The sequence below is a fragment of the Oryctolagus cuniculus genome, chromosome 13 (assembly GCF_964237555.1).
Source record: "Oryctolagus cuniculus chromosome 13, mOryCun1.1, whole genome shotgun sequence".
Taxonomy (NCBI): Eukaryota; Metazoa; Chordata; class Mammalia; order Lagomorpha; family Leporidae; genus Oryctolagus; species Oryctolagus cuniculus.
Genome location: NC_091444.1, coordinates 42,921,103 through 42,935,856, shown reverse-complemented (window position 1 = coordinate 42,935,856; position 14,754 = coordinate 42,921,103). Strand labels below are relative to the sequence as shown.

Genomic DNA, 14,754 nt, shown 5'->3' with positions numbered 1-14,754 from the left:
ACGCTGCTACCAGGGTGAAGTAACTTCAGCCATGGGACATGGGCAGGCATGGTAATCTGGCATCACGGAGGTGCAAACCTCAAATTGGTCTGCGTTGCTTCCTGGTGCTGACATCTGGCCGGCTCACACATTGCCAAGGGGTCTGAATTTGGGTTATTTAAAGCTGTTACTGTGTCTAGCACACCCGGGAGCCGAATGCAAAGGCATCGGGGACCATCCTGTATGACTATTGAGCTCAAAGCCATTCTTTGTAGTCTGTGGCTTTGAGAGGTGTCTTCTAACGTGGCTGCCTCCACGCACACTCCAGAGGGCACCCTTCACAGTAGCACGTGTGGAACTGTGCAGGATTTGAATGGTGATATGTGAAACAAGGTGGCCAGTCCAAACATCCCAGGAGGTGGTTGTTCCTCCAGTGCCTTGTCTCTGATACCCGGAGAGCTGTCAGAAAGTGGTCAGTATTCCTCCTCTGATGATGATAGTACCATTCCGTTTGTTTCCATGTGGAATGTGGCCTCCATGAAATGAACTAGTGACCATGTTATAGACCTTCCTTTAGAACCTAAAGATGGCTAACGCTGGGACTGGCATGTGGCACAGCGGGTTAAGCCACCACCTGTGACACTGGCATCCCGCATGAGCACCAGTGGAGTTGTGGCTGCTCTGCTTCCAGTCCAGCTTCCTGCTAGTGCACCTGAGAAAGCAGTAGATGCTGGCCCAAGTGCTTGGGCCCCTGCCACCCCTGTCAGGGATGCGGTTGGAGTTCCAGGCTCCTGGCTTAGGTCAGGCCCAGCCCTGGCTGTTGTAGCCATTTGGTGGGTGAACCAGTGGATGAAATATCCCTCACTTTCTCTGTCTCTTTTTCTCTCTCTGTGACACTATGTTTCAAATAAACAAATCAACAACAACAGAAATCACAAGACGGCCACTGCTGTCTGCAACAGGATTTCAGAAATTCTAGGTTCTGTAGCACTTGATGTGTTTTCCAGCCTTCGTTTATGTGCCGCCCCAGATGTAACTGTCATTCTCTTGAGCTAGAACTTTTTCTCCATCTCTAAAGTGCCACCAAAGGAATAATTTGTTTCCTAATTTCCCAAACTGAAAACTGTGGAGACGGTTTCCTGAGTGCCACATCTTTGTGATATGTTGGGTTATTTTGAAAATAAGTCTGCAGTGTCATCTCAGGTGCCATGGATTTCATCTTGCTTATTTGTCTCACCTCATGCTGCCTGCTTTATGCAGAAGAAGAGTGGAGGAAAAGCAACCTATTTCAAATAGAATCTGCTTCAATGTGTTACCTAAAAATGATTTATTGTTCTTCTAGGAGTTTTTTAGTAAGTTCTTTTATTTTTTGGAATTTACTTCATTAAAATCTTTGCTGCCCATCTCCAGGGTCTGTGCCTTCCCGGTCATCTCTGGGCTCAGCCTTGTGTTGACACCATGATCCTTAGTGGCTATATGTCCTCCAGGCGTGGCTCCAGTGTTTGGGGTCGCCTCAGTCCAGAAGGATTTGTTGATGTGTCATCCTACGATAAACACCACTTCCTCCTGAATTTCCATTATCCTTTTGTTTATTTATTTTTCAAAGATATATGTATTTGAAAGGTGGTGACAGAGAGTGAGAGATGGGAGAATGAGAGAGAAACAGACCTTCCATCTGCTGGCTCACTCCCCAAATGGCCACAAAAGCCAGGGCTGGGCCAGACTGAAGCCAGGAGCCTGGACCTCCTTCAGGTCTCCCAACTAGGTGGCAGGGGCCCAAGCACTTGGGCCGTCTGCTGCTGCTTTCTCAGGTGATTAGCAGGGAGCAGGGTCAGAAGTGGAGCAGCCACAATGCTAGTCCCTGCCATTGTCCTACCCATTTTTCTTGTCTCCATGAACTTTATATACATGGCATCCTAGGTTGTTGATGCATGTTCTGTGTTTCTTCAACTGGTGACCTGTTTTGAGAAGGACAGCAGGTGTAATCTGAGACCAACTCAGGATAACTAGCATGTATGGTCCACTGTCCTGAGATAATCTCCCAGGTGAAGTGTCTGCACTGTGAACATGATCACTATCTCCCCAGTCAGTAAGTGCCCAGAGGAGTGCTTGGTTGTCTTTCTTGTAACATTACTGAACCACCCAGTTTCTTTATGTCCATTTTCTTCCTTCCTTCCTTCCTCCCTTCCCTCCCTCCCTCCCTCCCTGCCTCCCTCCCTCCTTCCTTCCTTCCTTCCTTCCTTCCTCTTCCTCCCTTCCCTCCCTCCCTCCCTCCCTCCTTCCTTCCTTCCTTCCTTCCTTCCTTTAATATTTATTTATTTATTTGAAAGTCAGAGTTACACAGAGAGAGGAGAGGCAGAGAGAGAGAGGTCTTCCATCCGCTGGTTCACTCCCCAGTTGGTCGCAACGGCCGGAGCTGCGCTGATCTGAAGCCAGGAGCTTCTTCCGGGTCTCCCACACAGGTGCAGGGGCCCAAGGCCATGGGCCATCTTCTGCTTTCCCAGGCCATAGCAGAGAGCTGGATCAGAAGTGGATCAGCCAAGTCTCAAACCAGCGCCCATATGGGATGCTGGCACCCCAGGCCAGGGCATTAACCCACTGCGCTACAGCACCGGGCCATCTGTCCAGTTTCTTGTGATCCCCTTCTTGGCTAGAGAATGAACCATCGTCAGTCCTTGTGGGGTGCCAGCAGCCTCACATTGCCCTCCCCTCGATACCGTTTCTTCTGTCCATTTTGGTCTCATCTAGTATTCACCCAAACATCATTCTGAGAGAGGCCAGAAATATTGTTACAGCCAAGGAGCTGTGATACGGAACTCGGCATGTCAACACATTTTCTTAGTTATGCTGAATTCTGAAATGGATTTGCTCCTGCAAATACCTGATCTAAGCACCATCTAAGATTGCTTCAGGAATTTCCGTGACAGTTTGTTTGCCCCGTGAGGGCGATTTATGGTCGGCGGGGTCATTACTGTTTGTGATCGTGGTCAGCGAGGCTTTGGCAGGCAGCAGGTGCAGCCTGCTTCCATTGTCCCAGCTCCTTTGACAGGGGCCAGCTTTTGTGCTTTTCAATAACCCAGTGTGTTTTGGTAGACCTTTCTCCCTTTCTTTTTCCAGCACAGTTTCCATACAAGACCGAGGGAAGGGAGTGGCCGGGATTTGAAGTCCTGGGTCTTGGCCTCTCCCCAGCTTTGTAGGTTTCTCTCGATTCTGCCCAACTTACCCGCTCCCTGCAGAATCAGCCTGCAGGCCTCTGCTGTCCTAAATATTTGCCTCCGAGAGCTTTTATTAACTTCTTTTCTGCTCTCATTTTCCTCCCTCTCACCTAGTTTAGTGTGTAGCCCTGTAACAATCGTGAAAAAATACATTCTAGTGGCGTGATCAGGTGAAGCAGCAATTGAATTTCTGTGCTTTATTAAAGGAGAAGAAGAAGGGAAAAAAACCTGAAATTGTCATACTGCGTCACTTTCTCTCCTACTGTTTGTTGAAAGGACACAGTGGGATGATTGAAAAGAGCCAGCTTTGCTTAATTAAATCCGTCACGGTGAACTTTGCTCTTCATTGGGAGAGAACAAGGGCTTTTTTCATTCTAATTAATGATTTGTGACATTTTAGGATGAATTAAGATGGGGAGAAGAGAGGATCATCAGTTTTCTTTGGTACTCAGAATGGACATGTGTGATTGGAGGTGGAGTTTCCACGGTGAGAGACTGCCCATTGTCTGCCCCACTCAGTTTGCCCCATCTTAAAAAAAAGAAAACAAAACCTCACTTTCAACTGACTCATGATCATCCGGAATACAGACTTTTATTTCCCAGGCCTCTGACATCAGGCATGATGGTATTACTAAGTTTTGATTAATTATTTATAAGTGGAAATATCACTTGCAGCTTCTTAGAAGTGTCCTATGACTTCCTTTTCCTTTTCTTCTTCCTGAGGGGAATGTAAGTGTGATGGCAGTGATCTTGGACCATGAGGCATGAGAAAGCTAGTAGAAGGAGTGGCTGAACCAACAGAAATGTATTCACAGTTCTGAAAGCTACGAAGTCCAAGATCAGGGTGTCCAAAGATGTAGTGCCTGGCAGACCCTCTTCTTGGCCACCTTCTTGGGGTACCTTTGCATGGTAGAGACAGAGATTGTCCTTCTTATGTCTTTCCTTCTAGGGCACTAATCCATTTAGGAGGACTTTTCCCTCTGACCTAATCACTCACGAAGCCCTTCCCTCTCATACCAGCACATTGGTCGTGAGGGCTTCAGCACAGAAATTTTTCAGGGACCCAGACATTCAGCCCAGAGCAGGGTGGGGGGGCATACAAGGCCTGCCAGGCTGCCTTTGTGTTAAGTGAGAGAAGCTGTTCTGTGCGACCCCTGTTACCTGTGGCTTGCTGCCTCGTGAAGCAGAACATAATCTGAAGTGGTACATCTGTTAATATATCTGATATTGCCGTAGGAGGGATTTTTTTTTTTTGAGTGTTTTGCTCTCCTGTCAGACCATACATCTCAGAGATAGAGGAGCACTTTGCTTAGTGGACAAGAAAATCTCAACTCTTACAAATAAAAATGAGGGAGGTTTTCTGCAGTATCTAAAATCTAAAAAAGCACAAATATACCTCTTCCCCCTCTTGGTCTCTTTTCTCCTTATTTCCTAAGAATTCAGTCCTGAAGTCATTGAATGGATCAGAATGAGAGGTGTTCAGAGGTTAGAGGGAAGTGCTGAATCCTGAGTGGGTACAGGAGTGTCCCCATGTGTGGGGAGGAGCGAGCCCAGACAGGGTGAGGAGGGCAGGCTGGTAGGAGGAAGAAGCAGTTGGGGGGGCTGGCGCCATGGCTCACTTGGTTAGTCCTCCGCCTGCAGCGCCGGGTTCTAGTCCCGGTTGCTCCTCTTGCAGTCCAGCTCTCTGCTGTGGCCCGGGAGTGCAGTGGAGGATGGCCCGAGTGCTTGGGCCCTGCACCCGCATGGGAGACCAGGAGGAAGCTCCTGGCTCCTGGCTTTGGATCGGCGCAGCGCTGGCCGTGGCGGCCATTTGGGGAATGAACCAACGGAAGGAAGACCTTTCTCTCTCTCTCTCTCACTGTCTGTAACTCTACCTGTTGGATTAAAAAAAAAAAAAAAAAGGCAGTTGGGAGGGGAGAATGACCACTGCACTGGAACATGTGTCAGGTCATTGAAAGTCTCCCCGGGTTGTCCAGAGCCTGCCCTCGGGGGGCTCAAAATCCCAGGGTGGCTGAGCAAGAGACGGAAGCGCAGGCAGGCACTGCAGGGCGCAGGAGGCTCTCTGGCGCGTCTGCCGCGCTGTGTTCTCAGTGGCACAGGGCGTGCCTCGTCTTGGAATATGAACCACGGAGACCTGTGCGAGCAATCTGGATTGCAAGGAGTCCCTAGCAAAGGTGTAAAGCAGTGTCTGTCATGGGTGACTGCTCATGCCACCATCCTAGGCTCTGTAGAATGCATGACGTACGCATTCCTAAACAGTGTAAACAAGCTGGCGCCAGGGCCACCAGTGGTGGTTCAATTTCTAGCTGGCCTGCTTCTCCCTGTCTTGACTCAGAATCAGCACCAGTCTTTCTAGGTGTCCCTGGATTTGAGTAGAGACCTGATCTAATCTTGCTGAGAGAGAGCTGTCACTGTTAAATATAGGGGTATTGATAAAATAAGCAAATAGGTTAGAGACAGTGGGAGCCACAGTTGTCATTGTTAGAGAAGGAAATTGTAAATAGAAAACTAGAATGAGTGACATGTTGGAATTGGAGTTACTGGGGTAAACTTAAGGTTTTTAAAAATATAGATAGTTGGGGGCTTGCGCCTTGGTATAGCGGGTAAAGCCTCTATCTGTGGTGCCAACATCCCATATGAGCACTGGTTCGTTCCCAGCTGCTCCACTTCCGATCCAGCTCTGCTGTGGCCTGGGAGAGCAGTGGAGGATGGCCCAAGTCCTTGGGCCCCTGCACCTGCATGGGAGACCAGGAAGAAGCTCCTGGCTCCTGGCTTCGAATCAGCACAGCTCCTGCCATTGTGGCCAATTGGGGAGTGAACCAGTGGAGGGAAGACCTCTCTCTCTCTTTAACTCTCTCTCTCTTTCTTTCTCTCTCTCTCTCCTCTCTCTCTCTAACTCTGATTTTCAACTAAATAAATAAATCTTTGAAAAAATATAGATAGTGGGAACCGTATGGCTATTAGAGGTGTGTGTGAGAGAGAGAAAAAGAGAGAGGGAGAGAGGAGAATGCTCTGGGTCTATCCCGTGAGAGGGACTGAGAAGACTAACACTCCATTAGCAATGATTTTGGCTTATGAATACCATTTCTTCCCAGAAAGAACCAGAGCTCATTAGAGAAATGTCTAATTCCAGGGCTGTGGCAGAAGAAATTGAAGATGAGCTTACATATCTTGTACCAGAAGGCAACCAAGTGCTCAAAAACATACTGGGGATGTGTCCAAAGGACTTAGAAGCCAGCTTGGTTATGCTCTCTTTGGCCATATCAGCATCAACATTAATAATAATGATAGATTATAAACCATTGACTAAAATAAGAAACCACAAAACCCCATAAATCGAAAATCAATACATCGTTCTTTCTTTCTCCTTTTTTTTTTTTTGGGACAGGCAGAGTTAGTGAGAGAGAGAGAGGCAGAGAGAAAGGTTTTCCTTTTTCCGTTGGTTCGCTCCCCAAGTGGCCGCTACGGCCTGTGTGTTGCGGCTGGTGTGCTGCGCTGATGCAAAGCCAGGAGCCAGGTGCTTCTTCCTAGTCTCCCATGCGGGTGCAGGGCCCAAGCACTTGGGCCATCCTCCACTGCACTCCTGGGCCACAGCAGAGAGCTGGCCTGGAAGAGGGGCAACCGGGACAGAATCCGGCGCCCTGACCAGGACTAGAACCCGGTGTGCCGGCGCCACAGGCGGAGGATTAGCCTAGTGAGCCACGGCGCCGGCCCCATCGTTCTTTTTCGACAGCACGGCGGGTGACTTCTAGGCCAGACAATTCTTGGTAGTAAATTGGGCTGCCCTGTGCAATGTCCATGTTTGTTGACTTTCCTGGCCTCCACCCACTCAACCACTGCTTCTTTAGACCAGTGCCCCCCAGTAGAAATGGATAGTGAGCCCCGTATGAAAATTCTGCAGTTGTTGGAATCTGTCTGCCGACATTGCCAAATGTCCCATGGGAGAGCCCAGCTGCCTTGATTGGGGACCATGAAATGCATGAATAAATTCAATTTGGTGACAAATATGGTATTTGTGCCTCAGCCTATATGTCTATCACCCCAAAAAGACTCGTTGTAAAGGGGCAAAGAATAAACTGGCAGTGGAGAATCCTGGCAGGCGTCAGCCATGAACAGGATGTTCTTCAGCAATAGGACGAATCAAAATGGGTACCACTGCGGGGACGCAGTGAGACAAGCCAGGAATCTCTGCCTTGTCTGCCAGACATGCATAACCACCACCCAATCAGGAATCCACGCAGGGCAAACCCCCACAGAGGAACCTAATGCACAATAATCTGGCCTGTGACCTTTCCATTGCCAACGACATAAAAGTCCAGGGGAGGGAAGCTGTTAGCCCAGAGGAAACCAAAGAGACTTAATAGTTGCATGCATGCATTGTGGATTCTCAACCGGGCTCTGTCGTAAGGGAAACCACTGGACCTGCGGAGAAACTTGGATGCAGGTGTGGATTCAGTGGTCATAGTGTATCAGGTTAACTTTTTGATGTTGATGGTTGTGTAGCAGAATGTTTTATTTATAGGAGATATGCTTTAAATTTTATGGGGCAGCAGGCCAGCAGCTTAACCTTAATGGTTCAGGCCAGGAAAATGGGTTTTTGTGTTGTATTTTGAACTTTTCTGTAACTTGGTGATGTTTTCAATAAAAAACAAACACACATGCAGACGCGTGGTCAGGAGTGATGCATAGGCATTTTCTCTTAAACATGCCAGGGTCCAACACCAAGACCCGTCTAGAGAAAAATTTGTCATATTCTCTCTTTAAGGCAAAAACTCTTGTTGCATTAATATAATATTCTTACATAAAGTGTATTAGAAAACATTAAAAATCCGTTTCTTGTTTATGTATGTATATCTGAGGATACTTCAAAAACTTTGTGGAGAAGTAGAATTAAAAGGTAAGTTGATTTTGGTGCAAAAAGGTTTTTGCATTTCATGCGTAGTTTTTTCATAATATGAACTGTTCAGACTCTTAAAGATCCTTTGTTGTGTATGTGTGTAGTAATGAGCACACAGTAAAGTTTCAGAATCTAAAGTAGGAAGCAAGTTACTTTTTAAAAAGTTATGAATTTGTATATGTATTTTTTAATTTAGAAAAACCATTCTTTATGCAAGAAAAACCGTTCTTTAAGCAGATCTAATCTCATTGAACAAATTAAACTTCCATAACAATGTTTGAAACTGGCAAGCACTCTGCATTTCACATCAGTGCTTTGAAATGTCAACCAAAAACATGGTTAGAGAAGGTGGTAGAAGGTTCTGACTCCAATCATCGAGTAGTGCACAGAAGAATTTTCAGATGGGTCATGGACACGAAGCAGAACGCTGCTGGCCTTTCGTTGCATGTTCTGTTTTCGTTACGGTGCTGGATTTTCAGCACAGGTGAGGTCTCTGTGCCTCTTGGGCTCTTGGTCGGCTGTTCTGAGTGGCATGCTTTATTGAGATGGATCACCAAGGTTAGGCCCAAGCACAGCTAACCAGCCCTTGTGTTGTGGGATTCTGTGACATCAATCTCATTAGCACTAACTTGCTGTGCTAATTGCACCGTTAATTGCATGACTTTTCTTCATTTGCTCTAACACTTAGCAGATAGCATTATGTAAATCCCTGGGTCTGTTCTGCTGAGCGGTAGGGAACACTTCAACCTGTGAGGATGATTCAGCAGTTTACCTGAGAGTACGGGTGTAATTTGGATATGTAACTGACTGTGATTTTTTTTTTTCTTTTTGCAGTCACTTTATCCCATATCACGCAACTGGTTCTGAGCCACAACAAGCTAACGAGTAAGTTACCTTTTTCGTTTATTGCACAGATTTTGCAGATTCTAGTGTTGTTTTCTTTTAAAAAACTAATGATGAACGATTACTTGAGGGAACCTAAAAGTTCCTGTGGTGACACTAAGATACACGCATGTTGCCCTACTGTAGTTTGTCCTGTGCTCTGTTAGGAGGAGTCTTTCCTGTTGTCGGTGAAAACCTAAGAGAAAGAGGTCATTGTTCCCTGCCTGATTCCATTTGGGGTAGTGAAGGCTGTGGTGACCCTAACTGTGGGATCTTTTGGTCACCATTAGAGTAAGAGTTCTTTGTTCTCATCTGTTTTTCCTCCTGAAGAGGAAAAGATTTAACAGTGAATATGCTTTCCTTCCCTGCTTGATTGGTAGGGGAGCCCCACAAAATTGTATACATTACCGTCTGCCTTTTTTAAAGTTTTGAGTTTGGTTTCCCAAAACCGAACCAAACAGAAATTTGCTTAGATATCAGAAGTGTCATGGTATGGTTAGCATACAGTTGGATTAATACTTGTTTTAGTGAGAAAGTCTTGTGTGCTTGATAGGCCATTTTATTCTTGAAGCTGTGGCTTTAAAGAGTTTCATGACAAGGACCCACTCTCCTTTCTCATTCCTAATTGACTGTCACTTCTTTGCGCTTGCCATATTTCCTGCAGACTTGAGTGGTTTTCTAATCGTGTGGCAAGAATTTGTTAGGGAGCTTTGCGAGTCCAATGAAACTGAGCAGAATGTCATATTGAGGGATTTGTGTTGTGTATTTATGTATGTGTGGATGTGTGTGTGTGTGCATTGTATATGGCTCCAAGTGGTGTCACAGAGCTGTTGATAATGGAGAATTGAGAGTGGCAGTGAGGGCCTCTCGTGTGCAGGAAACAGGCAGATTCATTCATTTTTACCAAAGTGCTATTTGTAAGACAAAGGCAGAGTGTGGAACCATTGTCACATTTAAGTAGGGGTGGCCACAGATGCTGCCAGTGAGACCCACAAGTCACGTGGGATCTTTGTGACAACAGGAAGTATGTTGCTAGTTTCAGTGTATGGCCCTCCTGCCCACAGAGACCCTAATCCCACTTGAGAGGGAATTTGCGATTGGTTTGGAAGAGTGGACTGCATGATCCCTAAATGGCCCAAAGATTTTGTGAGCAGAAATTCCTGGCGATGTCCATTGCACAATTCATAAAAGCGTTTCTGAATTACTAAGCTTACCATTGTGAGATCTGCATCGTCATTACGGGAAGCCAGCTTATGTGTGAACAACAAAGTCCTGTTACATCATTCGTTGATCTGTCCTTTCCGAAACTTGCAATTTATTTCTTTTTACATGGTCCACAAAGATAGAAATCTCGGGGATCAGTGGCTCAGCTTCTTGTTCCAGGCCTGTTAAATTAATTTACAGAGGCATAAATAAGGAGTTAAATTGTGTCAGTGTTCTTCAAGAGGCTGACTGAAAGAATCCAAACTCTTGCTGTTTCTTCTTTGCTGTTGTTGTTAGTTTTGATTTGTTTCCCCCCCTCCATTTAGACACTTTTGACCTAAGCCAGAAACTCTAATTAAACGGCTCTGTAAATTCTGTTTCAAGCCATTCTAAGTGTCAGTGACACCCGATCCGTTCCGCTAAGGTCAAATTAGCATCTTTTACTATTTTTCTGGCATTTAAATGAATGACTTTGCTATGGTTTTTCAACTGTTTATAGTAAATATGTCCATTTGATGGAATTATAAATATGCATTAAATGTAAGTGGCTGAAGCACACCCTCCTGTCACTTTTTATTCTAATCAGTGTCTTTCACGTCCCATGTTTTTAATAGGGACTGGCTGACAATGCTACATTAAAACCACTGGGACTTAAGAGACAAACCCCTCAGCACTGCTTTTATCTTGCGGAATTATTTGTGTTTTTCTCCAAGTATGCCAATTACACTGTTCTCTGACATTTCTCTGGAGTCCTTATGGACCGAGGGACTGGCTCACTGCAACCAGGACCTTGATTTGAGAACTCCTGTTTACCTGAGTTGTTATCTGCAAGGGGCATCAGAACAGTGTGACACTGGACTGGCATCCCGTTTCCTCCTGCTGTCTTTGACCGTGGTGGGTCTGCCTGGGGCAGTAAGAGTGAGGCCGTGAGAAAAGCAAAAGGCAGGCTGTGTGAGCCTAAAATTCCTCTCAATTTTGTAAGCAGAAATTCCTGAGTCTTTCTACACGTGGTTCATAGAAATATTTCAAAAGTGCCACACAAGCCTCTGTGATGGCTTCATCACATTATAGTGGAACTATTTAAATTTAAACTTGGGGTTGGGGTTATTGTGATGGGTTTTAGGTAAAGGCAACAGGGGAATTAATCTGCCTGCTGTGACTTTCCTAGAGAAGTACAAAGCAGTTTCCAAAAAGTGCCGGCAAGATATGTATTACAAAAAAACTGGACGTGGGTTTCAGGGTTTTTTTTTTTTTCTTCTTGCACCAAAATAAGTTAACTTTTAATTCCATTTCCACAAAACTATACGTGTGTGTGTGTGTGTGTGTGGTGGCATCTTTTTCTTCTGCCTTTCTGCTATGCCTGGGGAAGTTCTGCTGGGACTCCAGCATGGATCCTTACTAGTATAGTGGGAGAAGTTTCAGAGTGAAGATGGTTTTAGAAACACTGCTTTCCCTGAGGCCCTGCCTGCAATGCCACACCTGGTGGAAGGGGGCGCCCTCTCTGCCTTTCACAAGCTGCCCTACTCCAGCCCGACGGCCTGTGCCCACCTTTCTTCCGCATGGTCCTGTAAGAAGGTGCATACCTCTGCTTTTCTACCTGGGATCTAACCTGCCTTCCTCCCTCCTCCCCGTGCCACTCCCTCCCCATCCTCACCTGGGGAGCCCCTGCCTGCTCTCATCCACTTGAAAACTTTCTCCAAATTCCTGTTGCATGTGAACTCTTCTAATATCAATGTCCTTCTGTCACTTTTTGTTTCTTCTCTCTCCTCCCCAAGATTTTAAGCTGTTGTTGAAGGCAGGGACCATTTCTTGTACGTTAATAGCGGCTCTTGAGCACATAGTGGTAAACCCTTGATGGTTACTTAAGGGGAGGAGACAGATGTCAGGGAAGGCCAGGGTGGGAATGGAGGCCTGAGACGAAGTGGGAATGTCAGGACTAGCTTCTTCAGGGAACAGGGATTTGAGTAGATGTGGCTGCCTCTGTGATCTGACTTGCAAACGTGGTATATTCATTTCATATATGCATGACTGCCCATTCTCTCAAAAAAGGAAAATCACGTGATGCCCCAGCAATGGACGTCCACCTGGCATTTACAGATGTAGGGGCCTTTCACAGCTGAGGACTGATGTGCTGTGATGGTGCCGCTTGTGCACCCAAGAACCCGCAGGTCGAGAAATTTCCAAGGGTGTGGCTTCCACCCAGCCAGCCACTGCAGAGCCCTCGCCGTGTTCCCCTTCCTCCTACCACTTTAGGGCTCACTGATGCTTGGATCTCTTCCTCTTTCACTTAAAGTTCGTTTGATATATTTAAGACCCTAAATTATGGGCTAAGTTCCCTACATGATTAGTTGTATTCTAAGTGTCTTATGCTTAAGAACCCCGTCTTCTACTTAGGGTGTATCCCACCCGCTTGGAAGTGTCCAAAGCTTGTTGAACAGGAAAGAGGCACTCGCTTCATACCAGCTGACTCATGCATTCACCTGCTGATGAGCTGTGCTGAGCGCCAGCACTTTGAGGCGATACCCCACGGCTTGTTGGCTGTGTTACCCTGTGCAGGCAATATAAGGAACGACATTTGACCTAGCGGTGCAGGCTCTTGTTGGGACACCCTTGTGCCCTGGCAGAGTGCCTGGGTTTGAGCCCCAGCTCCACTTGCAATTCCTGCATCCTGCGAATGTAGACCCTGTGAGGCAGCAGCGGATGGTTGAAGTATTTAGGCTCCTGCCACCCACGTGGGAGGCCTGGATTGAGTTCTGGTCTCCTGGTTTTGGCCTGGCCCATCCCCAGCCAGTGAGAGCATTTGAGGAGTGAATCAGCAGATGGCAGTTGTGTCTGTCTGCTTCTGTTTCTGCCTCTCAAATTAAAAAAAAAAAAAAATTTAAAGAAGCCAGTGTATCAATTAGTCCACAGGTTGTCTTCTTTTGTCTCCTCGCTCTGCTTTCTCCCAGTTAACATTTGTTGAGACTTCTTCAATCTGTTCCTTAATCTGATCTCTTGGTTTCATGTTGTATAGGAATGTTAACTTTGTAAATGTTTTTCAATTTTTTTTTTTAATCTTAAAAAAGGAATTTCAAAATAGCTGGAAGGAGGACTTTGAATGGTCACCGAAAAGAAATAATGCATTTCTGAGGTGATGAATATTCTGATTATCCTGATTTGATTCTTGCACAATGTATACCTGTTATCAGAACATCACACTGTACCCTATACATTTGTAAATCATCAGGAATTTCTTTTGGAGACAACCATTTTGAGACATGGCCACTAGAGGACACTGTTGAGATATGTATGTCCCCCTACATCTTGCACTAAAGCCTACAAACCAACTTGGTGTTCTCTGAAGAGTTTTTTCCCTACAGACTACTCAGTTCTGTAACCCAGGGCATGTTGCCATTGCCATTAACATGGAACAGTTTTACCATATTGAAATAAATCCTGTAAGGAGTTACGTTTTTCATAGAGCAGTTTTACCACATTGAAAGTAAATCCTATAAGGAGTTATGTTTTTCTGTTTGGCTCCTAAAATTATATATTCAGTTCTACATATCAATTTTTTAGTGCTTATTATGGCTACTTTTTTAAGTTAGAAGCATTTCTTCAAATATCCTTAGATTGGAAGAATTTTATTGCCATCAATTGTACAGGGTATACAAGGAGTCTTCAAAATATTCATGGAAATGTGTATTATTAAAAAATGCATGGATTTTAAAAATTTGTTTTATCAAAATAACCTTACCTACTTTTATTTTCTACAGACTTCTTGAAGTAACCTCATTTATGAGATTTTTTAAATAATTTAAATATTTATATAACAGATTTGAAATAAGTCTGTAAAACTCAGGAAAATGTACTTTTGTGTATATTTATACTGATTCTTATACTACCTAATGCCACTGTGTAGGAAGACTACTGTGCATTATGAAATGAACTAGATTCTTCATCAGTGATAAAACAATCTCTGAATATTAATATTTTAATGTGAAGCTTCTCTTAATTTTTAAAAATAGCCCCAACAACTATGTCCATATACAAATACTGCAAACCTCTGACGCTACATTTTTTTATTTGGTGACCCCTACACGTTGAGAATTAAGCATTCACTTTATTGTGCAAGAAAATGACAAAGGCTATCTTTTTGTTCAGTGTAGACACCCAGCAACCACCCAGCAACGCAAACCTTTCGTAAGTGTGGGTCTCTGAATATCATTGCTTAATTTCATTCTTGATGTTCTGTCAGTAAAACCTTCTCCGAGGCTTTCGCAATTCTGCCTGCAGTTTCAGGTCTTAGCTGTGACCATATCTTGTGATTTAATGTATTGCAAATGTCTAGGCAGATAATAAACCTAAGTTTTATGGCAAAACTTGAGTTTTTTACTATTTCCTGTTAGCTATAGCTTAGGTATGGATTTCAAATTACAGTGAACAAGAAAATGCTTTGATATTTTCTTTAGTGATTTTAGTAATTTAATTTCTTCATCAAGGATGTTCTAAGTACATAGAGAAGTTAATATTTTGAAATTTTGTGCAGATATATGCATTGATAGGATATGTACCCTGTTTTATTATAAATTCATGAAG

At 44.8% G+C, this 14,754-nt stretch overlaps 1 protein-coding gene across 1 annotated transcript in view; it reads left to right on the top strand.

Annotated features, from left to right (window-relative positions):
* The window catches only part of RSU1 (Ras suppressor protein 1), a 212,290-nt gene that overhangs the window by 23,197 nt on the left and 174,339 nt on the right, over window positions 1-14,754 (top strand). The window contains exon 3 of the mRNA XM_002717423.5: window positions 8,926-8,976. Coding sequence (XP_002717469.1) covers window positions 8,926-8,976 — 51 coding nt within the window. The remainder of the gene's footprint in view (window positions 1-8,925; window positions 8,977-14,754) is intronic.